The sequence below is a fragment of the Tamandua tetradactyla genome, chromosome 20 (genome assembly GCF_023851605.1).
Source record: "Tamandua tetradactyla isolate mTamTet1 chromosome 20, mTamTet1.pri, whole genome shotgun sequence".
In the NCBI taxonomy this organism is placed as follows: Eukaryota; Metazoa; Chordata; class Mammalia; order Pilosa; family Myrmecophagidae; genus Tamandua; species Tamandua tetradactyla.
In genome coordinates this window covers 15,470,036-15,495,009 of record NC_135346.1, presented here as the reverse complement: position 1 = coordinate 15,495,009, position 24,974 = coordinate 15,470,036, and the positions used below count along the sequence as shown (strand labels likewise).

At 36.3% G+C, this 24,974-nt stretch overlaps 1 protein-coding gene across 4 annotated transcripts in view; it reads right to left on the bottom strand.

Moving 5' to 3' along the window:
* SMAD5 (SMAD family member 5) overlaps positions 1-24,974 on the bottom strand; it is a 108,562-nt gene that overhangs the window by 17,582 nt on the left and 66,006 nt on the right. For all 4 annotated transcript variants that reach the window (XM_077138521.1, XM_077138520.1, XM_077138522.1 and 1 more), the window contains 3 exons: positions 10,754-11,324; positions 4,351-4,602; positions 1,149-1,268 (listed from right to left, as the gene is read on the bottom strand). In XM_077138521.1, coding sequence (XP_076994636.1) covers positions 1,149-1,268; positions 4,351-4,602; positions 10,754-11,156 — 775 coding nt within the window. In that variant the 5' untranslated portion in view covers positions 11,157-11,324. The remainder of the gene's footprint in view (positions 1-1,148; positions 1,269-4,350; positions 4,603-10,753; positions 11,325-24,974) is intronic.

The window sequence follows — 24,974 nt, the reverse complement described above, 5'->3', positions numbered from 1 at the left end:
ATGGACTGGAAGGCTAAATGTTGTTAAAATGTCAATTCTACCCAAATTGATCTACAGATTCAATGCAATACCAATAAAAATTCCAACAGATTACTCTAAAGAAATGGAAAAGCTAGTTTCAATTTTATTTAGAAGGGTCACAGGCCTTGAATAGCCAAAAACATCTTGAAAATGAAGAATGAAGTGGGAGGTATCACTCTTCTGACTTTAAAGCATTATATAAAGCCACTGTAGTCCAAACAGCATGGTACTGGCATAAAGACAGACATATCCATCAATGGAATCGAACTGAGAGTTCAGAAATGGACCCTCAGAGATCTATGGCCAATTGATTTTTGACAAGGCTCCCAAGTCCATTCAACTGGGACAGAATAGTATCTTCAATAAATAGTTTTGGGAGAACTGGATATCCATATGAAAAGAATGAAAGAGGACACCTATCTCACACCCTGTATAAAAATTAACTTAAAATGGATCAAATGTAAGAACCAGTACCATAAAACTTCTAGAAGGAAATGTAGGGAAACATCTTTGAGATCTAGTGATAGCAGTAGTTTCTTAGACTTGATACCTAAAGCAAAAGCCAACAAAAGAAAAAACAGATAAATGGAAATTCGTAAAAACTGAATACTTCAGTGCTTCAAAGGACTTTTTCAAAAGGGTAAAAAGGCAATCCACACAACGGGAGAAAATATTTGGAAAGCACATATCTGATAAGGGTTTGATATTCAGAATATATATATAGAAATTTGACAATAATAAAAAGACAAAACATTGAAATATAAAAATGGGTAAAAGATATGAATAGATATTTTTCTAGAGAGAAAATACACATGGATAAAAAAGCATATGAAAAGATGCTCTGCTTCACGATACAGAAAGCAGAGCGTGTAGAGTTAGGGATAGCTGACAAACAGGCACAAGAAATTCTTTTAGTGTTAGAAAATATTCTAAAACTATATTTTAGAGATGGTACAAAACTTTTACTAAAATTTCTTACTAAAAATTTTACTTTTACTAAAAATTACTGAATCATACACTTAAAGCAGGTGAATTGTATAAGTAAATTAGACTTCAATAAAGTAGACAAGAAATAGCTTAAAAAAAACAGGTTACAACAACATAAATACAGTGAGAACTTCTCTTACCTCTGCTGGATATACTGGGCATAATCTGAGGAATCATATTATTGCTTGTATCCATAGGCTGGGAATTATCTTGACCCAGCTGATCATCAGGTGGCATATAGGCAGGAGGAGGGGTATCAGCTAAAAGGAAAAACATGATAAAAGTTAAAGTCACAACAGTTGAAATCTTCATTTTGCTGAAAGTTATTACTGCGAAAATATTAAAAGATTCATAAGCTTGTTAGGAGGATTCATTATGAATGTCACATCAAAAATTTTATGACTCCACCTTAGGGTAAGGGAAAAGGAGAAAAGACAGCACATCTAACATCTTCTGAAAACTTATTATAACCCAACATTTAATTTGTTCAGAACACTGGCAATCCAGGAAAATAGGATCAGTGCTAAAGTAGAATTCAAGGTCAAGAATTTTGCCTGAACTTGTTTAGCATCATATGGGAAAAACTGTAGCTTCTGCAAATCAATCTGAAGGATACAGACTGTCCTAGTTTTGATACCCATCAAAAGTGGTGGGTCTTCATGCACTCAGATGACCATTTCCTGAGTCACTAGGACTTAAAAGAGAGTTTTTCCCCTAGGCATGAAGCAGGTGATCAGAAGGCCTATAGGCCTAAATATCTGCCTCCTGAAACTCCAGTAACTCTGATGGTTTTATAGTATCAAAAGATGAGCATGGACAACCAAAGCTATAGGCTGAGCCCCTAGTCTTGGGGTTTGTTCATATGAAACTTAACCCCACAAAGGACAGGTCAAGCCTACTTAAAATTAGGCCTAAGAGTCACCCCCAAGAGAGCCTCTTTTGTTTCTCAGATGTGGCCTCTCTCTCCAGCCAACACAACAAGCAAACCCACCACTCTCCCCCTGTCTACGTGGGACATGACTCCCAGGGGTGTGGACCTTCCTGGCAACGTGGGACAGAAATCCTAGAATGAGCTGAGACTCAGCACCAAGGGATTGAGAAAAACCCTAGAATGAGCTGAGACTCAGCATCAAGGGATTGAGAAAACCTTCTCGACCAAAATGGGGAAGAGTGAAATGAGACACAGTATCAATGGCTGAGAGATTCCAAACAGAGTCGAGAGGTTATCCTGGAGGTTACTCTTACGCATTAAGTAGATATCACCGTTATTCAATAAGTAATGGCGAGACTGGAGGAAACTGCCTGAAAATGTAGAGCTGTGTTCCAGTAGCAATGTTTCTTGATGATGACTGAATAATGATACATCTTTCACAATGTGACTGTGTGGTTGTGAAAACCTTGTGTCTGATGCTCCTTTTATCTACCCTGTCAACAGATGAGTAGAACATAGGAAATACAAATAAATAATAGGGGGAACAAATGTTAAAATAAATTTAGTTTGAAATGCTAGTGATCAATGAAAGGGAAGGGTAAGGGATATGGTAGGCATAATTTTTTTTTTCTGTTTCATTTTATTTCTTTTTCTGTTGTCTTTTTATTTCTTTTTCTGAATTGATGCAAATGTTCTAAGAAATGATCATGATGATGAATATGCAACTATGTGATGATATTGTGAATTACTGATTATATACATGGAATGATCATAAAAAAATAAAAAATTTTTAAAATTTTTAAAAATTTAAAAAAAAGATGAGCAGGTTTTAGGATAAGGAACACAAGGGCTCAAGGTTAGAAATGATCGCATTATTAAGCATGCGCAGACTGATTACAGAACATACGTAACAAAACAGCAGCCATAAAATGATGATGGCAGTGATTTTTAGTATTATAATGAAGTATGGGTCACTTGTAGGTTAAAGTTCAAGCTACTGCGCATGTCAGATGGGCCAATTTTTGTTAGAACTAGCTCTGTCTATGAAGATGGTTTTGGAAATGGGGTGACTCAAGGTCTCTCATTAATAAACATTAGGGGCTTTAATAATTATAAGACTCTAAAGTTGAAACTTATGATAAAAGGGTACAAGTGAGGGTCAGTCATAGGTTTTTACAATCACAAGATAAAGGCTATTTTTATACAATAATTATGAGAGATCAAGGCATCCAGACTACAGTTAAACAACCTCAGGTTTTTGCTCTGCTATTCTAATACAGTAGAAAATAAAAAGAAATAGCTATATGATTCAGTACCATGATTTCTCAAATCCTAAATTCCTGATTACAGTGTGTGTATATCAACAGAGATGTTTTTAAATTATCAAGGTTGTTATACATTGATACTGTTATTTAAAAAGGAAAAGTAAAACTGCCCCATCATATCTGCACCATCACTAACAGCAATTTTATAATTCTTTCACAACCTCCAAAAATAGCTGCTACATCTTATTAAATGGCCAAGTAATTTTCTTAGAAAATAAAATGTTAACCAGAAAATCTTCTGTGTTCCAACATTCATGGTTTTGCAACACTTTGCAAAAGCTACAACTATGCTTCTTTTCCTTAATAACTATAATATACTGAATGTAATTTGTCTTTACCCGAAGGTTTGTACAGGATGTATTTTGAGACAAGGCTACAATCAGCACTAAATCTAGGACAAATTATAGAAATAGTTTTTGAGCAAACTGCTAACAGCAAGTTAAACAGTTGACATATAATTCTCCTTTGAAAAAAAAAGGAACTGTGATATATGAGCTGACAATTTCCTCGAGTAGAAAAACCATATACTTACATATAATTCTACCTGACATATAGTGGGCATTTAAATATTTCTTGACAGTATGACACAATGATGTGTTCAAGCATGACATGCCATTAACAAAATTTAAGAACTTTATAAAATCTAATTATTATCTTAACCTCTAGTTTATAAGTTAACTAACAAAACATAATGGAGCTCATTTGAAACTTCTAGTGCTTAAAATGACTTGAAAGTCAATGAATAAAAGTTGAAAGAGCACAGACTTTAGAGTCAGGCAAACATCTATATCATACTATTCTGAAGATTAAATTTAGTATAATAGCTCTTATCACATATCAGTTAGTACTGTATTATAAATTAAATAAATAAATGTAAGTCAAGTATAGCGCTCCCATGTTTTAAACATATATACTAGTAAAATGATTCTTAGCAAAATAAAACCCAAACTCTCCTGGAAAATGAACAATTATCTAAAGAAAACAGAATAAAAAACAGGTAGATCTTAGCATTTTAACAGTTCACTCAGAAAGAACAATTGCTGATTCTCAGGGATAATTTTTTGTACCAGTAAACTAAATTCTTACCTGGGAGCTGAAATGGACTTCCTGGTCCAGAACTTGCAGGGGAGTTGGGATATGTGCTGCTAGCAGGAGAAGGGGGATAAGGGCTGTTTGGCGATAAGGGAAAAGGAGTGTTGTTGGGCTGGTGGAAAGAATCTGGAAACGTAGCATTTTGTGGCATGTGCGGTTCATTGTGGCTCAGGTTCCTAAACTGAACCAGAAGGCTGTGTTGTGGATTAAATTCATTATGACGAGGCACTAATACTGGAGGTAAAACTGAAAGACAAAAATCAAAAGTAATCTGTCAGGAATGACTAAGGTAAATATCTCAAACCTATTAACATGGTGGTGGAAGGGAGAGATAGAAAGGATTCAGGTAAGACTAAAAGCTTATTAAATAAAACAACATATTTATAGGAAGGGCTGCTTTGTAGAACCTTGAATCTCTGTTAACATAATAACTAAAAGGTCTCTGAGTATTTAGTCTGTTTAAGCTACTCTAGGAGACAGAAATCTCAGAACAGATGTTGTTGATGTTCTATGAGAGAGAAGGTATATTATAAAAACAACCATAATTTAATAACCTAATAACCAGAATTAAATGCAACCAGAGTTCAAGGAAGGTGAGTGCTCTCAGGTAGCAGGGAATCAAACTAAATAGTATGGGAAAGATAACATCTGATAGTACCTTAAAGAATTAAAAGCATTTCCACATGGGAAAGGGAGAGGAAGGAGATGGGGCACTCTAGGCAGAGAAGATGAGATGAGAAAAGATACAGTCATTTGGCCTAGAAACTGAACTAAGGGCTAAGACTAGAGAGCGAAATTGAAGTTAATTATATCTTAAAAGCATCCACATTTGAAATTTTGAACAATTTTATCTTTCTTAGTTTGAGAGATCTCACATCTATTTTTTAAATACAATCACAATGAAACCATATACAATAAAGCCTGAACACTTAAAGAGATATTATTTTTTAAAAGATAAACTTTAACCATATTCAAATTTTCACTTTCTCTAAAGACCTAAGTGATCAATCACAAAGATCTAACTACCTTTCCCTATAGAAAGTAAAACAAACCTGACTCTTTAAACTCATAATTATGATACCAATTCATTTCTTTTAAAACTGTTCTATATTTGTCAATGTAATTTCACTTTCAAAAATCCCATTTTGATTCTGATATCATTCAGTGGCAATAAAATCAAGTTGCTTTTAAGTTAACTAGGTCATACTTCCCCTTTGCGAAGTTGTGTTGTAAATATATGGTTAACATCTGGCTGCAACTGTTTTGTTCTACTGTGCATTACCAGCTGTTGTTCCCCTTACCAAGTGATGTGGTAGCTGCCATTGGAGAGTTGGGCATTAGACCATAAGAATACCTGTTTGCTGGCCAGCAATCTAAGAAAGACTTAGTGAAATAGCATACTTAGGAATTCAATTCAGTTAGTATTTCTTGACTTTTTTTTTTTAGGCAGAGCTAAAATCACTGGCTTCTCTCTTACTTGGAAATTATCTACGTGTATCATTTAAAACAACGATTTTATTTTCACCCCAAATAATATGTACAGTTTATAAAGATAGATGATAAAAGAGACTATAACAAAAATAACAATCCCCAGACTTCTCATATTGCTTTCAGAGACAACAAATTTAAATTCTTCTTAGTCATTTCTTCTGACATTTACTTTATAAAATACTAAATGATAAACTTTTACTGCTATTATTGATTGGTCAAGAAATTATTTGTACACTTGCTGCTGTGGAAAATGAAGTCGTTTTCTTATATCATTCTATTCACCCCCTATTTTCCTTCTCTGCAATAAAGTTACATTAAAAATGTTGATTAAATCAACGTAAGTGTTTATATTATGGGTGTGCATGTGTATGTATATATATTTATACATATACATTATATATAAAATTCACTAAGTCAAATAATATACTATGATTATATTTTCTTGAACAGTGCTTTTACAGAAATTAATTGTTGCCATGTTCCTTCATTTGCTTAATTTTAAGTATGTATCACTAATATTTCCAGATGCCAACAGATCTGTCAAATACCTATTAATACTATTTTCCAGATACCCCAAATCAAATAACCTATCGATTCCATTTTTCCTCCCTGGCTCCTTCATTCTTTTGCTCCAATCTAGATTGGCTACTTAAATCTCTTATGTACCTGTAGTCTTTGACTTCTCAACCTTTCTCTTCTGTTGGACTCCATTTCTTAGACCTCATCCTCTATGAGCTTCCAAAGAAAGGCTAAAAGAGAGGTAGTTGGTTTTTTTTTTTTTTTTTGAGTCCTTGCACATGTGAAAGTGTCTTGAACTTTGTCTACAGAGAAAATTCTAGGATAATTTTTTCCCTTTGAATCTCAAGGGCAATCTGCATTTTCTTCTAGAATTCAGAAATGGATTGAGAAATTCAATATTCTTAGTCCTTTGTATGTGTCCTATCATATCTCCCTGGAGACTTTCATAATCTTTTTATCCCTACAATGAAATTTCATGAGTGAGTGTTTTTCTATTCCATGTTTTGGTTACTCGATTATTGGGCTCTTTCAATCTTCAGTTCTAAAAATTGCTCTATAGTATTTCTTCTATAATTTTCTTTCTGCTTTCTTTCCTTTTGCTGTATTTCCAGAATTTATTATCAATTAGAATTCACACTTAATTTGAAACATATTCTGAGCTAGTTAGTGCTTAATCTAAGTATTTCTCATGCATTGGCTCAGCTTATCCTCATAAAAACACTGACATACGTACTATTCTTGCATTTCACAGAAGAGGAAACTAAGTTACAGAAAGGTAAAGCAACTTGCCCAAGGTCACATGGGTTACATGCGGTAAAATTTAGGATTCAAATTTGGAAAGTCAAGCTCCAGAACCACTAGACAGTATTATCTATTAGATTAAACATTAGATCACCTGAATTGGCCCTTTAATTTTCTTATCTTTTTATTACATTGTCAGTATTTCCCATCTTTTTTATCTTTTTGTAATACTTTCTGGCTCCATCATATACTAGCTGTGTGATCTTTCATAAATTACTGTCCTTTTAAGTCTTGGTTTCATTATCTGTAAGATCAAAGTAACCTCACAGGGTTTGAAAAATGCCTAGTACAAAGTGCTCAATATTTGTTAACTGGTAGTACTGTTACTATCGATACGACTATTTATTTTTGTATTAATACTAGAACGATAAAGTCATCCATCCTATGTCATGGCTTCTTTTTTTTTAATTTTATGGTCTCACTGATATGAAATAATTAGAATAAACAAAAATTCATAGTCAGAAGCTAGAATACAAGTTACCAGGGGTTGGGATGGGGGTAGGTATACGGGAACTATATTTCATGTATGATCTTTCTGTACATTTACTTCTCTAGTTTAAAAAAAAAAAGCCCCCAAAAATCCATCTGCCAAACTGTGCTTTTTCATAAGTACTCACCCCTCTGTTATTGCCTTGTGTCCTATTTAATCTAAAGTCAACATAGCCACATCTATTTTTATTAGCATCTGCCTTGTATAAATTTGTCTAGTGTCATAGCTTCTTGATCTAGGTGTTAAATAAGTTAATGAAGCTGGACCAATCTGTCCTTTGCCCAAGATATTTTCTCACCCAATTTTCCCAAATTTCACATTTTCAGTTCAACTACTGGAAAAAGACTCTAAAAACCCTATATTTGGTCCTGAGTCAAATTATCTTGGACAGAGAGACACACCATAAGTCTCAAAATAAGACTGACAAGATCTTGATAACCAACTAAATGCAGGAAATAGTTAAAACATGCAGTTCTGCAGCAAATTTTGGATCTAATTAAGTGACTTTTATGTCACTTAAAAGTACCAGAGCTATGCCCTATTTTTTTCTGTAAAATGAATCAGAGCTAAGAAATAGGGATTACAAAAAAATACATTTCTCCCAGCTGATTATCACCAATACTCTAAGAGGAAAAACACTAAATTCCTGGACTTTCTTTTTAGCAACTCCTATCAAATATAAAGCTTAGGAATTTTACAGACTACACTTATTTATTATATCCTCATATCTTTCTTTCTTCACCAATTCCTTCAGGCTACAGTTGTTGGACTCAATAAAATTCAGAATCACTCACATACCTACTGGCAGCTCTAAAGCTCCTAAACTGAACTTTCCCTGACAGCCCAGCCACTAACACTGCTATTCTTTTTACTATCCTCCACTTTCAATGTTAGGTTAGAGAATTTTTACCACACTGAATTCCAGTGTGGTGGACAGGCTCTAAAGCAGTCCCCATGATTCCTACTTCCTGATATGCCTGTCCTCACATAATCGCCTCCCACTGAGTATAGGTATTACCTGTGATTTGCTCTTAACAAAAAGAATATGGTAAAGGTAACAGGATGTATGTGGCCATATCCCATCAGATTACAATGTCCATCTTGTGAGGAGACACTCTCCCTTACTGACTTTGTAGAAGCTAGCAGCCTACCTATGAAGAGAACTAGAACTACTTATGAAGAGAACCAGGTGGCAAGGAACTGGAGGCAGTTTTCTACAGATTATCAGCAGGAAAGTCCAACAGCTTGCATAGCTGAATTCTGCCAAAAACCAGGAAAGCTTGGAAGTAAATCCTTTCCCAGTTGAGCCTCAGATGATACCCAGCCCTGACCAAGACCTTGATTACAACCTTGCAGAGCACCCAAGCTGAGTCACGCCTGGACCCCTAGCCCACAGAAATTGTGTAATAATAAATGTGTGTTGTGTTAAGAAGCTATGCTCGTGATAATGTTAAATAGCAACAGCTAGTATTTCAACGTATATAATTCACTCATTACAAAAAAAAATATTGACTAAGTGCCAGATGATAATAATCTCCTAGGCATTGGGTATGCAGCAGTAAATGAAATAGAGGAAGGCCCTACTCACATCAGAGGCTAAAAAATAAATGTACAGATGCTAAAAAAAATAAATACATACATATTGCCAAGTGGCGATATAGGTATTTGAGCCAGGACTGAATGGAATGGAAAGTAAGCCACAAAAAAGATCCTGTCTGTGGTTTGTTTCCTGGCCTATGCACTCCCACCCCCATCTCCGGAAAAAAAGATACTGTGGGGAAGAGTGGTCTAGATAAAGGAAAAGGCAAAAAGAAAAATCTGGATGCAAGGAACACAGAAAGCCTGAGATTTTACTTATATATATATATATATATATATATATATATTTTAAGGTCACTTTGGCTGCTGTACAGAAATCAGAATGGGGTAGAAAACAGAATGGGGTTTGGAATAGGCAAGGAGATCAACTAGGAGACTAAGGTGAATGAGGGATGATGATGGACTATATTAGAATTATACCTGTAAAGATGGTGAGAGTAAGTAGTATCAAGATGTATTTTTGAAGGTAGGCTAACAGCATTTACTCATAGCTCAAAACAGGACTTAACTGAGAGAAATCAAAGATGACTTTCAGATTTAGGGCACTGGCAATTACATGAATGCTGGTGCCATTTACTTCAATAGGAAAAAATGGAGAAAAAAATTATTTGGTGGGAAAAATCAAGAGTTTTATTTAGACATATTAAATTTGATATGTTTTTTAGGTATTTGAGTGGAGTTATCAAGTTGGCAACTGGATAAGCAAATTGACAATTCAAGGGAGAAAGTGACTTTGGAGTTCAAAATGTGAGTATCAGTTTATAGATGGTTTTCAAACATGTCAATACAGATGGAGAAAAAGTCTAAGGACTGAGCCAGCAAACAGGAAGATGAGCCAGCGAAGAGACTGAACAAGAGAAGCCAGTAAGATAGGAGAATTATTGTCTTAGAGTCCAAATAAAAGAAAAGTTTCAGGTGGGGAAAGAGAAGATCAACAACGTTGAGAGGGGAAATAAGATGAGGACTGAGAAATTTAGACCTAGATTGCAAGAAGACAGTCACTAGTCAAATGGTAAAGAAGAAACACTAAATGGGCTGGTGTCAAGAAAAAATGGGAAGTGAGAAATTTTTTTTTAACTTTTATTTTTAGAATAGGCAATATTATGTCATGCTTACATGCTATCAGAAACATAAGATTATGCTGAAGAGAAAGGTTACAATTCTAGGAACAAAGTTCTTGAACATACAAAAAAAAGAGTGGGATCAAGTGCACACATGGAGCCTGGATAAACAGAAATAGGTCATCTACCAGAAAGGCAGGGTGTGTGTATGGGTGCTTACAGTGAACAGTGAATTAGAATAAGCCACTTGGGGGTTATATCACCTCCATATAAAAAGCCAAATTCAAAATCCAGTATTTCCTTCAAGACTAAAATCTTTAAAAAGGAAACACAACGCCAATATAAGCTTTTAATTACTAACTCTAGTTAAAAGCAAATCAAGGACAGTAGTTTCTGTTTTTCGGTTTTTTTCCCTTCTCAGAAAAGTAAAACCTACCTGGACTTTCCACTCTCTTATAGTGGTATGGGTTGATACAAACTTCTTTTTGCTTAGATCCAAACGGAAATTCACAAATATCCAATGGCTTTAGCTCATGATGACTTTGCAAGTCAGGCCAGCGCCAAACACGGCAATAAATGACGTGGGGTAGGCCTTTTCTGTGAGAAACCTGCAGGCGTCCATCCAAAGACCTGGGAATAGTGACACATTTGCTTGGTTGTCCTGGACTGCTCAAGGCTTTCTCCAGTTCCTCCATGGCACCCTTTTTCTTTTTTAGCTTTTTCACCAAAGCATCTACTGCCTTTTCTGCCCATTTTTCCTCCTCATCACCTTGTTTCCAGCCCAACAATCGCTTTACTGCTGGACTAGTAAAAGAAAACAAGCTGGCCATTGACGTCATTTGATATAATCTTCAGAAACTTTCCTGCAACCCAAAGTCAGTGTCTAAGGAATGAAGAGATCACAGATGAAAAGTCATATACAACTCCTATACAGAAGTTCCAATTAAAAAAGGAGAGGGGCCATTTATCTTCATAAGTGCCATACACTTCTTTCATTAGTTCAAGTTCTGAAAGAGAAAGGGGGTGGGGGGGGGAGGTTAAGAATCCCAATTTAAATCAATGCAATTTATACATATTTAAATCAGTATAATTGAAAAGATTGTTATTTTTAAAATAAGAGCAGAAAAGCATTACAAAGTAAAACAAAAAATATGTCTAGAAGGAGAAATTTCCTCTATCACAAATTTGTACATTTCACTTGTACAACATTCTCTATACCCTGATCCTCTTCAATTTTCTTTCATGGCATTTATTCTTATCTGATATATCTTATCATTTTTGTTTATTTACTATATCCCTTCCCCACTGAAATGTTAAGTTCCATTAGGGCAGGTAGCCTCGTATTCTCGATCCCCTGGACCTGGAACAGTGCCTATTATATGAATGAGTGATGAATGACTGGAGAAAGAGCAATGTGCAAAAATATACATACTTTTATAAGACATTTATATAACATTTAAACAAAAAATATTAGTTTATTTAAGGAACTGTAATAAAAGATTAAAAATATACATGGAAATGACACATACAAACCTCAGGAAATTGAATGTTCTTTACCTCTGATGAGGAGGGAAAGAAGGATGAAAAATGGATAGAAAAAGTTTTAGCTGCATTTCTTTTAAAATCAGATTGGAAGAAAACTAGAAAGCATCTGTGATGGTACATCACATATATATTATTTTCTCTATTCTTCTGTATGCTTAAATATTTCATAACTAAAAAAATTCACTATTTTTAAAATAGTATAATGAAAATGTAAGGGGATCAGAATCTACATTTAACAGGTATATGATCTTGACCAGGTATCACTCTTTCTAAGCCTAGCTTTCTATTAGCTTTTGTGTAAAATTGAGATGGTGGTTCCTAAGTCATTGAAATTAGGTAATAAAATAAAATGCTATCAATTCCATATTCTAAAAACTGAGAAATGCCACTCAAACATGAATTATGATCATTAGTACTCAGAAAGTAGAGTCAAGATTTAAAACACTGGCTGGATCCAGTTCCAATCTAACTTTATTCAACAATGTACCACTATATACACTTTCTGGTCCAATCCAAATTCCTACACTTTTGCCCATCTGTGTCCCTTCAAGAGAAATTTTAGTCATCCTAATGATGAACATAAATCCATCCCCCTCTGTGAAAACAACTCTCACCATTCCACCCTGAAAAGGCTATAGTCACTGAATATTTATCATAAAAACTAATTAATAATATATGACACTGGTAAGAATATAGCTTAATTTCCCAAATGGAGTAAAACTACTTCCAGGAATAAGTCCTCAGCCCTTGGCATTCTTCCATTCATGATACCATATACCAAGTGGATATTCTATGAATGGTCATTAATTTTTTATGAACTGTACTTCAAAATTAAAGATAACTTCAAAATTCAAACCCAAGTGACTAAGATATTAATTTCATTAAGGACACTTAGAAGGTGGCATCACTAGTAGAGATGAACTCCACTAGAAAAAGGACATGACTGGACATACAGATTTAACAAAGTAAAGATGAGAAACATTTAAGATTGTGCATGAAGAAAAGAGCTAGAACAGTGAGAACGAATAAGTTCTCAATGGAGTAAAACCATAAGTAAGCACATGAATATTAGTGAACCTTCACTGTTAGGAAAGAGGAGAAAGAATTTACTGATAAACAATTATAAAAAAACAACAACAGGAAAACAAGTTAGAACTAGACAAGTAGTACTGTAGATTAAACATAAGGGGGAGTTTAAAGAGAAGAAGAATACGCCAGTGAATTTGGTAAATGGGGATATCATTGTTGAAACTTCAAGAGACTGGCTTTGGTAAGAACAATGGGTGTCAGATTCCAAAAACATAAGACAGAAATCTAGTACTTCCTAAAAACAAGCACTGGCAGAAGGGTAGAGAAAAATCCTGCACTTAATTCTTTCTGCTTGTTTTTTTTTTAAATTTATTTTTGTTTTTATTGATTGATGTTTTTATTTTTTATTTCTGTACTAAACTATTTAAATAAGAAAGCATTAAAATTTTTAAGCACATCTGATGGAATCATTTCTAAAAAGATTTTACATACTTTCCAAACTGCATAAATGGCATGTGTGAGTTATTCAAGTACTCATTACCTAAGTCTCCACTTAATAGGAACCCAAATTCAACCTAAAAATTCACTTAGTGAATAGGCAAAGCATCTGAACAGACACTTCACATGAGAGGACAGCAAAATGGCCATTAGACAGGAAAACGGGCTCAAAATCATTAGCTATCAGAGATGTGCTATTATGAAATCATTCTTTATCTACCAAAATGGCAAAAAATCTTAAAAAATTAATATAAATATAAAAGATTAAATATTGGTGAGAATACAGTACTGGAACTCTCATATACTGACAGAGGCAATATAAATTAGCCCAACTACTTTGGAGAACTGTTTAACAATACATTCTAAACAAATTCCCTATGACCTAGGAATTTCATTTGTAGGTATATACCCAATAGAAATGAGTGCTAACATTCATCAAAAGACAAGTACATGTTCATTTATTTATAATAGTACCAAACTGGAAACAATCCAAACATCTATACACAGTAGAGTGGGCAAATAGTTGTGGTATAATAAATTCATACATGGAATACTTCACAGCAATGAAAATGAAAAAACTACTAATAAGTGCAAAAACATGGATGAACCACACAGACATAATATTGAGGGAAAGAAGTCAAATACAAAAGACCGCACATTACATAATTCCATTTATATGACATTTAAAAACAGGCAAAACCACCCCATGGCCTCAGAGCCCAGAATAAGGGGTACAACTAAGATGGACATGAGGGAGCCTTCTGGGTTTGAAATTTCCTATATTGATGTGGTTCGTGGGTACGTGGGTGTGTACATATGTAAAAGTTCAGTGAACTGCACACTTAAGACGTGTGCACTTTAACTTATACTTCAATATTAAAAAATCTTAAAAATTTACTAGTGTATTAGTTACTTAGAAAATTAGTCACATGCTAGTGATTTAAGTTTCTCACGATAACTTAAAAACTACAACTGATATTGCAAATTTTGCAGAAACTCCAGGATTTCAGTTTATAAAAATGATAGCAAACAATGTCGGGCCTGAGATTTGATTTTCCTACTCACAAGCTAATAAATTAGTCTGTTAGTTTCATGGTTGCTAGCATAGAACATGAAACTCCTGTCTGAGACTTTACTACTCATAGCACAGCAAATAGCAAAAGTATCAGGACATTTGCAACTCCCTTTACCCCTAAGACCCAAGGAGGTGAAGCAACATGGCCCAGGTAGATGGTACTCCTGCAGTGGTTTTACATCGTGGAGTAATGCTGAGCTTCAACAATCTATCACTTTTATAGTAATCAGTAAGCAAGTATAGTCTGGTGTGTGTGTATTTGTGTGCATGTTTAGGGAAGGAGGGTGTTAACTGATCTTTCAAGGTTATGGGCTGCATGAACAACTCTGACAAATCGCCCAGGTGAAGGAATGACCAGGGCCTTAGAGTTTTGGCACATTCAGCAAGACATGCAGGAGCACAAAAGGTGCAAGGAGTACTGTCTCTCCCAACCAAAAAATGGCAGATCATTGATAATTAACTCTATGGCAGCACTGAATCAGTTAAAAACTGAAGGTAGAAAATGAAATAGCATTACAATACAATTAGTACTTAAAACCAGAATAATTTGAATATCAAAGGATTAACAGAGGTCCCTGGAAAAATTAATATATACTTTTACAGATATTGTTAACCAAAAAAAAAACCCTTAATGCTAGTGCCACAGGTCAAGCATGTAGGATGTCATATTAAGATACAGCATGATACTATTTTATGAGGAAAAAGTACACCTTTACCATTCATACTTGATTCATTCTTTGCTCACTGTAAGACTTAATGCCATGGACACAATTACATCCTAAAAATTTTTCCAAAATTTTAGTTTCATTTCTCAAGATAAAGTCCTAATCAGTCCTTTTATTCACCATTTAGTATGAAATACTGGTCTGCATTTTAATGGTCTCATTTTAAATGTTTTTTTCCTAGACCAATTATCATTAGCTCAAGAGGACCTAACATGAGCTTTTCTCTCAGTTATCATTACGAACCTATTACTGGGCTGTGCTGAAAATCTTCTAAAGAAAGCACAGAATACAGGTTGTGTTGTTACTGACTAAGGAGACAAAAGGACATGAATGCTCTTGAAAAGTTATTTATATTAGGTAGATTTTGGGATATTTGACCTTCTTAAAAGAAGATAGCTATTTCAAGAATTTCAACAGCTTCCTTTCTACAAAATCAATTGCTAAATAATATTTCTTGGACAATGATAATGAGAATAATAACAATAACATTTATTGAGCACTCACTGTGCCAAGCAGTCAAGGACCAGTCATTTAGAAACCTAAAATCTTAAAATACCATATGAGGGAAATCCCACTATTCTTATTTTACAAATGAGAAAAGAGACAAAAGAAAATTAAATGTAACATGTTTAGTCACACAGATAGGAAGAAATAGAGCCAGGAGTTGAACACTGGGAACTCGGCTTCAGAACCCACACACCAAGTAATCTAAAAAGAAAGCCTCCTGTCAAGGACTTTCTTCCCTCAAAGATGATCTTCTCTACTGTTCTCCCTATCCCTCTGAGTATCCAAACCATTCAAATTGTCATATATGGTCATAAAATAAGATTATACAGCATGAGACCAAAGATAATCCAGTTCAATGAGTTCATTTTCAAATGATTTTCTTACACCACTAATACAACATAGCTTATCAACTTTAAACCATTCTTCTCTTATTTGGGTTAACTCAGTCAGTAGGAATAAAAGAACTATATGTCTGCCAGTACTATATAAAATTTTATGTTTATTATGGCAGTCTTACTACAAAGCCTTTCCAATCATACAGTAAGACATCTTTGGCATACTTATCACTAGGGCACAATCATCTCAAAAATAAGACAATGCACTACTTTAATTTTTTTTCAAATTATAAAATATCTACTTATTAAATATGCTCACCTACAACCACTCCATCCCAATGGAACAAATATTAATATCTGATATACCTACTTCCTTATATATTTTTCTCTGTGTATACAGTCTCTTTCACTCCTGTCCATGATTGAGGGTATACCATAGTACCACTTGGTATTTTTCACTTTTCATTTAATACCACACTCATTTGCCAGATATATTGTAAAAAATCACACACACAACTTGCAAAATTATTTTAATGGCCCAATGATATTCACTTATCCATTTCCATAACATTTAATATTTATTTTTCTAAGTCAATAAATCACTTGTAACAAAAACGAAATATTTATACTGGCATTAAAACTTCTCTTTATATACCAATGTTATATCAACTTTCTCCTGTAACCTTGTCTGAAGAACAGATCATATTCAAACTAACACCTTGTTCCACAAGTTGAAATAAAATTATCAGACAGCTTGGGATCCAGCAAGAGCTATTTTACTATCCTAACATAAGTCGTAGGTGAAAGAATCTCTCACTGAGTATACCAAACACACACACACACACACAGAATGAGATACTTTCTCTAATTTGCATGTGTTAGCATCCGCTATAAGAGCCACAGGTGGATATGCATCACCCCTGAAATTAAGAGTATGATTAGGTTTTCCAGTAACCAAAAGGTTTCATTTTATGAGTATCTTACTGAAAAGCTCACTGTATTTTTCATGCCCCCTTTGCCTTTCATTAAAGAAAGCAAGTTTAGGAACAGTGGGAATAGCATCTTCAACCAGTTGCTTGTGTACCTAACAGTCTACAGTGCTTTTCTAGAGATATCACTAAATTTATTCCGGTAAAAAGAAATTTTTGAAAGGCAATAAACCCTTTGGAGGTTACAGGCTGCTAAGCAGTTAAACCTGGTTCTCTGGAAGGACTTCCTACAATGCTTTCAGAATCTACTGAAATCATATATATATATATATATATACACACACACACACACACACACATAAACAGGGCTAAACTTAATCTCAGACATACAGCTGTATTCATGCAACACATATTTACTGAGTACCTTACAAAAGGCAAGGCACTAAGATGCTGAAGGGTTAAAGAGGAAGAGGATCGGATTTAGATCTTAACTTTAAGAGTTACAAATTAATAGAACAGCTAAGATCTGCCCATACCTATCTACAATACATAGATGGTATGTACTGTACACAGTGGAGAATAGTAGATGACCTAAGGGTGTAAAGGATACTAAAAGAAATTCAGGGGATGGCTTTTGTTTTAGGATGGTTCTGAGAATTAAATGAGGTAAAAGCTTAACTCAGTGTTTGGCACGGTGAACACTCAATAAAGGGTAACTATAGTTATTGTTGTAATTATCACAAAAAAATCTTGATAACAGGCTGAGGACAATGATAGCTGTACTATATTTTGACAAATATACAAAACAATCAACTCTAAGAGATACCATTACTTTATGAACTTTGAAGGAGAAAAACCACAAATTAAGCTATGACACAATGGTTTCATATTATATTAAATTTTTCCTCACGGTACCATCCTCTCTGACATTAAGACTTTGGTCTGCCATTAAGACTGGTCTAATACTGTTCCAGGATTCTCTTTCAAGAGAATCAAGTTCCTGACACCATGCTGCATCTTTTGATGCTGGTGCTTGGTTGGGTCTTTTTAGAAGGTGTAAATGGATGATTTGCAAAAATATAAGTGATTTTTAAATGGCAATTCTTCACCATGAGAAGTTACAACAATGAACATAACACAACTGAAATGACAGAAATATAAACAGCAAAGGCCAAGTTCATGCATGCTCAATGATAATTACATTTGTCCTTTTGTGTCTAGATTATTTTCACCACCTGGCCAAAAGTAATAGTGATGCAATGGATTCTGAGACACATTCCAATTTCAGAGATGCTAAGAGATGAAAAACATTAATAATATATACCTCTTGGAACAAAGTATGGTAGCTTTTTCTTTTCTCCTCCCCCAAAGTCCTTTCTGATGTTTCCTATCACTTCTCACCAGTACACACTGTACTCCTCATCTTTTGTTCTCATTTCTTTAGCCCTTCTCTTTCTCTATTCCCCATCACTTCTCTTCCATTCATCAGTACTGATTTTGGGGAAGCACAACTGCTATATAATAATACCTAAACTACCTAATGAGAATGAAACTTTTCTTCTGTCTCCAAAAGATTGCAATTATCAACTAGTTCCAGCCCCCATCCCATATTATCGATAGTCCCTTCCAACATAAAAAGTTAGACTGGGCCCAAATACCCCTAAAGAGTGGGAGAAAGATCAAAGGTGATGGTAGAATTATACAGAGAAGGTAGGGTTTAACAAATGAGTATGATTGCTGAATCATTATATTGACTATTTATTTTAGTCTCCAATACCATAGAGCACCTAGAAGTCAAAATCTGAAATCGTGGAATTGTAACCCATACCAAATTCTGAAATCTGTTCTATTAATTGTTGTGATGTGCTTTAAAATTTATTGTTTATATATATATTATTTTTCACAATACAAATAAAGAATTAAAAGTGTAATTTGCACCTTTGGTTCTAGAACTTGTTTACTTCTGGGTTCCCTTCTAAAGAAGATGCTCTTTAAAGTCCAAATATGTGACACAATGCTGTGGACAAAATATGGCTTCTGACTAGATTGCATTTGTGCCTCAGCCATCCTATTCCTGGACTACCTAACACATTAAAGCTATCCTAAATAGACCACTGGGAAAACACTTGAGAAAATAACTCACACATATTTTGCTATCTAAACAAAATGATTAGGATTTCCTAATCTACTGTGGTTAGGAGAATGACAATGCCAGTGTCAGAGATATAAGGGATAGAAGGAAGAACTGTTTGGGAAAAGAAACTAGTATAGTTTGGCTGGGGCACAGTAGGTGTGAAGTCAAATGCTTGCTAGAAATATCTAGTAGTGAGCAAAGACAGAGCTGAAGCGCCAATGAAGCCTGAGGTATAAATCCTAAAAGCATCAGAACCCAGAGATAACACATAGCTCAAACCATCACTGTTTAAAACACTAAAAAATGAAAAATAACTCAAAAGTCCACTGGTCAACAGATAAATCCTGAAACCTAGAGGGCCCAACCTTACCAGAACATGAGCTAGTGTGATCTCCCTACCCCATATTATTGACAGCTCCATCCAATATGAAAAAGTTAGAATGGCCATAATCCAAATACCCCTAAAAACTGGGACAGAAAGATGAAAGGTGATGGTGGAGTTATACAGAGAAGGTAGGGTTTAACAAATGAATATGATTGCTGAATCATTAAACTGATATTTCTTTTAGTCTCTAGTATCTTAAAGCAGCTAGAAGTAAAAACCTAAAACTGTGGAACTGTAACCCACACCAATTCTAAAATCTGTTCTACAACTAACTATTGTGCTAAGTGAAAGGAAGAGTCACAAGTATCCTGCTTTAAGTAAAAAACTAGAAAGGATTAAGCTTGAGTTTTTTTGGAAAGTCCTCTCCCGTGTGTCCTTCTCTCAGAATTTGCCCTCCAGGCAAAAGCAACTAAAGGAATGTAAAAAACTAGAGGAGGACATTCTGAGACAAAGGCCTGTCTGCATCAACCACCTAGGAGAAGAGTCTGTTTCCTGGGAAACAGAGGGGACAACCAAGCTCCTGTAAACAGGGGATCCCCAAAACAACTAGCAAGCAAAAGCACAGGACACAAGAAAAGCCCAGAAAAACAAGGAAAACCCCACACACTCTAATTTGCCTTGGGCAGACCTTCCTGATAGGAGGGCTGAAGCTTAAGAAAATCTCTTTCTTATCACCAGCTGGTTACAAAGCCAAGAAACAGATATCTCAAATAATAAATTCCAGAGTTAACATTTAAAAATATTAAAATGCACAGTATGCAATGAAAGAGTACAAGACAAAGGAACAAGAAATGATGGCCCATCCAAAGGAAGAGGATAAAAATCTTGAAAACAACAATGAAGAAGACCAGTGTGGACATACTGAACAAAGCCTTTTAAATATGGTCTTTAAAAAACTCAAGAAGATGAAGGAAACCACTGAGAAAGAGCTAAAGGATATCAGGAAAACAAATCATGAGCAATATGAGAGTTTTATTAAGGAACAGAAAAAAAAACAAAACTGAATTACTGGAGCTGAAGACCACAGTAACTGAAATGAAAACATCTCCAGGAGGGTTTCAAGAGAAGACTGGGTTATATAGTTCTGCCTCAACAATTTACCAAGTGACTTCGGAAAAATTGCTTAGCGTTTCTATTTTCATTTCCCCTTCTTTATAAGAGAAATACATGTAAATATTGTAAGAAATAATAAATATGCAACTGTTTTGTGAACAATAAAAATATATGGGCCGGACCGCCGCGCAGCGCACGCGCCCCGCAGCAGCCGAGCCGCCCGACCTCCCTACCCCCTCTCTCTCTCCGCCGGACCGCCGCGCGGCGCACGCGCCCCGCAGCAGCCGAGCCGCCCGACCTCCCTACCCCCTCTCTCTCTCCGCCGGACCGCCGCGCGGCGCACGCGCCCCGCAGCAGCCGAGCCGCCCGACCTCCCTACCCCCTCTCTCTCTCCGCCGGACCGCCGCGCGGCGCACGCGCCCCGCAGCAGCCGAGCCGCCCGACCTCCCTACCCCCTCTCTCTCTCCGCCGGACCGCCGCGCGGCGCACGCGCCCCGCAGCAGCCGAGCCGCCCGACCTCCCTACCCCCCTCCTCCCCCTCCTGCTCCGGCTGCTCTCCAACCAACACGGTGCCCTCTTCCCCCGCCTTCACCGTGCTCCTCCGCCACCAGCCTCGACAGCCTTGCCGCCCTCACCTTTCCTCCTCCAGAACAACTACTGGGGGAGTGGAGATAATACAGAGCAGCTCCCGGAGCCACGAGGGAAATCAAAGGGACAGCGTACCCCATCCTGGAACGGCTGACTATCTGGGAGAACCAGCTCCGGTGAGATCACCAAGGGGCACGGGCTTTCCTGGGTGGGACAGCAAGCGACCGGAGTCCCTCCCTTCCACCTTCCCAGGCCAGCTGGTAGAATTGGACAGGCGGCCCCCTTAGGCCGCGGCGGCTGGTGCCCCCACCACACGAGGCCCCCCGGAAAAACTGAGATAGTTGGGTCGGAAATCCCCAGACTGCGGAGAACAGTGACCGGGGGATCCCTTCCAAACACGTGACTCCCCCGTCGCCTGGGAGCAGTGCACTCTCCCGGGCTGCGACAGCTGGCGCCCTCCCGCCACGCTTGGTGCCCCGGGCCGACTAGCTAATTTGGCCGGACGCTCTCCTGTGCTGCGACAGCCGGCGACCCTCCCCGCGTTTGGAACCCCGGGCCGGCTGACATTCTTCCAAGACGCTTCGGTTGCCGAACCTCCCCTACGGCGAGAGTTTTCCAGAGTTGAGGGACCCACAGCAACTTTCGCTGGTGGAACCCACAGACAGGCGTGTGCCACGTGTGCCACCTACTGGGCAGGATAGGAAGAACAGAACCCAGAGACTGCGCAGAAAAATCTTTCAACGTTCGGGTGGGGTCGAACACCCGGGGAAATCTGACTAAATGCCCAGACGCCAGCAGAAGATAACGGATCACGCTCAGAAAATTGAACATATGGCCCAGTCAAACGAAGAAACCAATAGTTCAAATGAGATACAGGAGCTGAAACAACTAATGCTGAATATACGAACAGAAATGGAAAACCTCTTCAAAAACGAAATCGATAAATTGAGGGAGGACATGAAGAAGACATGGGCTGAACATAAAGAAGAAATAGAAAAACTGAAAAAACAAATCACAGAACTTATGGAAGTGAAAGATAAAGTAGAAAAGATGGAAAAAACAATGGATACCTACAATGACAGATTTAAAGAAACAGAAGATAGAATTAGTGATTTGGAGGATGAAACATCTGAACTCCAAAAAGAAACAGAAACTATCCGGAAAAGAATGGAAAAATTTGAACAAGGTTTCAGGGAACTCAAGGACAATGTGAACCGTACAAATATACGTGTAGTGGGTATCCCAGAAGGAGAAGAGAAGGGAAAAGGAGGAGAAAAACTAATGGAAGAAATTATCACTGAAAATTTCCCAACTCTTATGAAAGACCTAAAATTACAGATCCAAGAAGTGCAGCGCACCCCAAAGAGATTAGACACAAGTAGGCGTTCCCCAAGACACTTACTAGTTAGAATGTCAGAGGTCAAAGAGAAAGAGAGGATCTTGAAGGCAGCGAGAGAAAAACAATCCGTCACATACAAGGGAAACCCAATAAGACTATGTGTAGATTTCTCAGCAGAAACCATGGAAGCTAGAAGACAGTGGGATGATATATTTAAGTTACTAAAAGAGAAAAACTGCCAGCCAAGACTCCTATATCCAGCAAAATTGTCCTTCAAAAATGAGGGAGAATTTAAAACATTCTCAGACAAAAAGTCACTAAGAGAATTTGTGACCAAGAGACCAGCTTTGCAAGAAATACTAAAGGAAGCACTAGAGTCAGATACAAAAAGACAGAAGAGAGAGACATGGAGAAAAGTGTAGAAAGAAGGAAAGACAGATATGATATATATAATACAAAAGGCAAAATGGTAGAGGAAAATATTATCCAAACAGTAATAACTCTAAATGTCAATGGACTGAATTCCCCAATTAAAAGACATAGACTGGCAGAATGGATTAAAAAACAGGATCCTTCTATATGCTGTCTACAGGAAACACATCTTAGACCCAAAGATAAATATAGGTTGAAAGTGAAAGGTTGGGAAAAGATATTTCATGCAAACAACAACCAGAAAAGAGCAGGAGTGGCTATACTAATATCCAACAAATTAGACTTCAAATGTAAAACAGTTAAAAGAGACAAAGAAGGACACTATATACTAATAAAAGGAACAATTAAACAAGAAGACATAACAATCATAAATATTTACGCACCGAACCAGAATGCCCCAAAATACGTGAGGAATACACTACAAACACTGAAAAGGGAAATAGACACATATACCATAATAGTTGGAGACTTCAATTCACCACTCTCATCAATGGACAGAACATCTACACAGAGGATCAATAAAGAAATAGAGAACCTGAATATTACTATAAATGAACTTGACTTAACAGACATTTTATAGGACATTACATCCCACAACAGCAGGATACACCTTTTTTTCAAGTGCTCATGGATCATTCTCAAAGATAGACCATATGCTGGGTCACAAAGCAAGTCTTAACAAATTTAAAAAGATTGAAATCATACACAACACTTTCTCGGATCATAAAGGAATGAAGTTGGAAATCAATAATAGGCGGAGTGCCAGAAAATTCATAAATACATGGAGGCTCAACAACACACTCTTAAACAACAAGTGGGTCAAAGAAGAAATTGCAAGAGAAATTAGTAAATACCTAGAGGCAAATGAAAATGAAGACACAACATATCAAAACTTATGGGACGCAGCAAAGGCAGTGCTAAGAGGGAAATTTATTGCCCTAAATGCCTTTATCAGAAAAGAAGAAAAGGCAAAAATGCAGGAATTAACTGTCCACTTGGAAGAACTGGAGAAAGAACAGCAAACTAATCCCAAAGCAAGCAAAAGGAAAGAAATAACAAAGATTAGAGCAGAAATAAATGAAATTGAAAACATGAAAACAATAGAGAAAATCAATAAGACCAGAAGTTGGTTCTATGAGAAAATCAACAAGATTGATGGGCCCTTAGCAAGATTGACAAAAAGAAGAAGAGAGAGGATGCAAATAAATAAGATTAGAAATGAAAGAGGAGACATAACTACTGACCTCACAGAAATAAAGGAGGTAATAACAGGATACTATGAACAACTTTACGCTAATAAATACAACAATTTAGAAGAAATGGACAGGTTCCTGGAAAGACATGAACAACCAACTTTGACTCAAGAAGAAATAGACGACCTCAACAAACCAATCACAAGTAAAGAGATTGAATTAGTTATTCAAAACCTCCCTAAAAAGAAAAGTCCAGGACCAGACGGCTTCACATGTGAATTCTATCAAACATTCCAGAAAGAATTAGTACCTACTCTCCTCAAACTCTTCAACATAATCGAAGTGGAGGGAAAACTACCTAATTCATTCTATGAAGCCAACATCACCCTCATACCAAAACCAGGCAAAGATATTACAAAAAAAGAAAACTACAGACCAATCTCTCTAATGAATACAGATGCAAAAATCCTCAATAAAATTCTAGCAAATCGTATCCAGCAACACATTAAAAGAATTATACATCATGACCAAGTAGGATTCATCCCAGGTATGCAAGGATGGTTCAACATAAGAAAATCAATTAATGTAATACACCATATCAACAAATCAAAGCAGAAAAATCACATGATCATCTCAATTGATGCAGAGAAGGCATTTGACAAGATTCAACATCCTTTCCTGCTGAAAACACTTCAAAAGATAGGAATACAAGGGAACTTCCTTAAAATGATAGAGGGAATATATGAAAAACCCACAGCTAATATCATCCTCAATGGGGAAAAATTGAAAACTTTCCCCCTAAGATCAGGAACAAGACAAGGATGTCCACTATCACCACTATTATTCAACATTGTGTTGGAAGTTCTAGCCAGAGCAATTAGGCAAGAAAA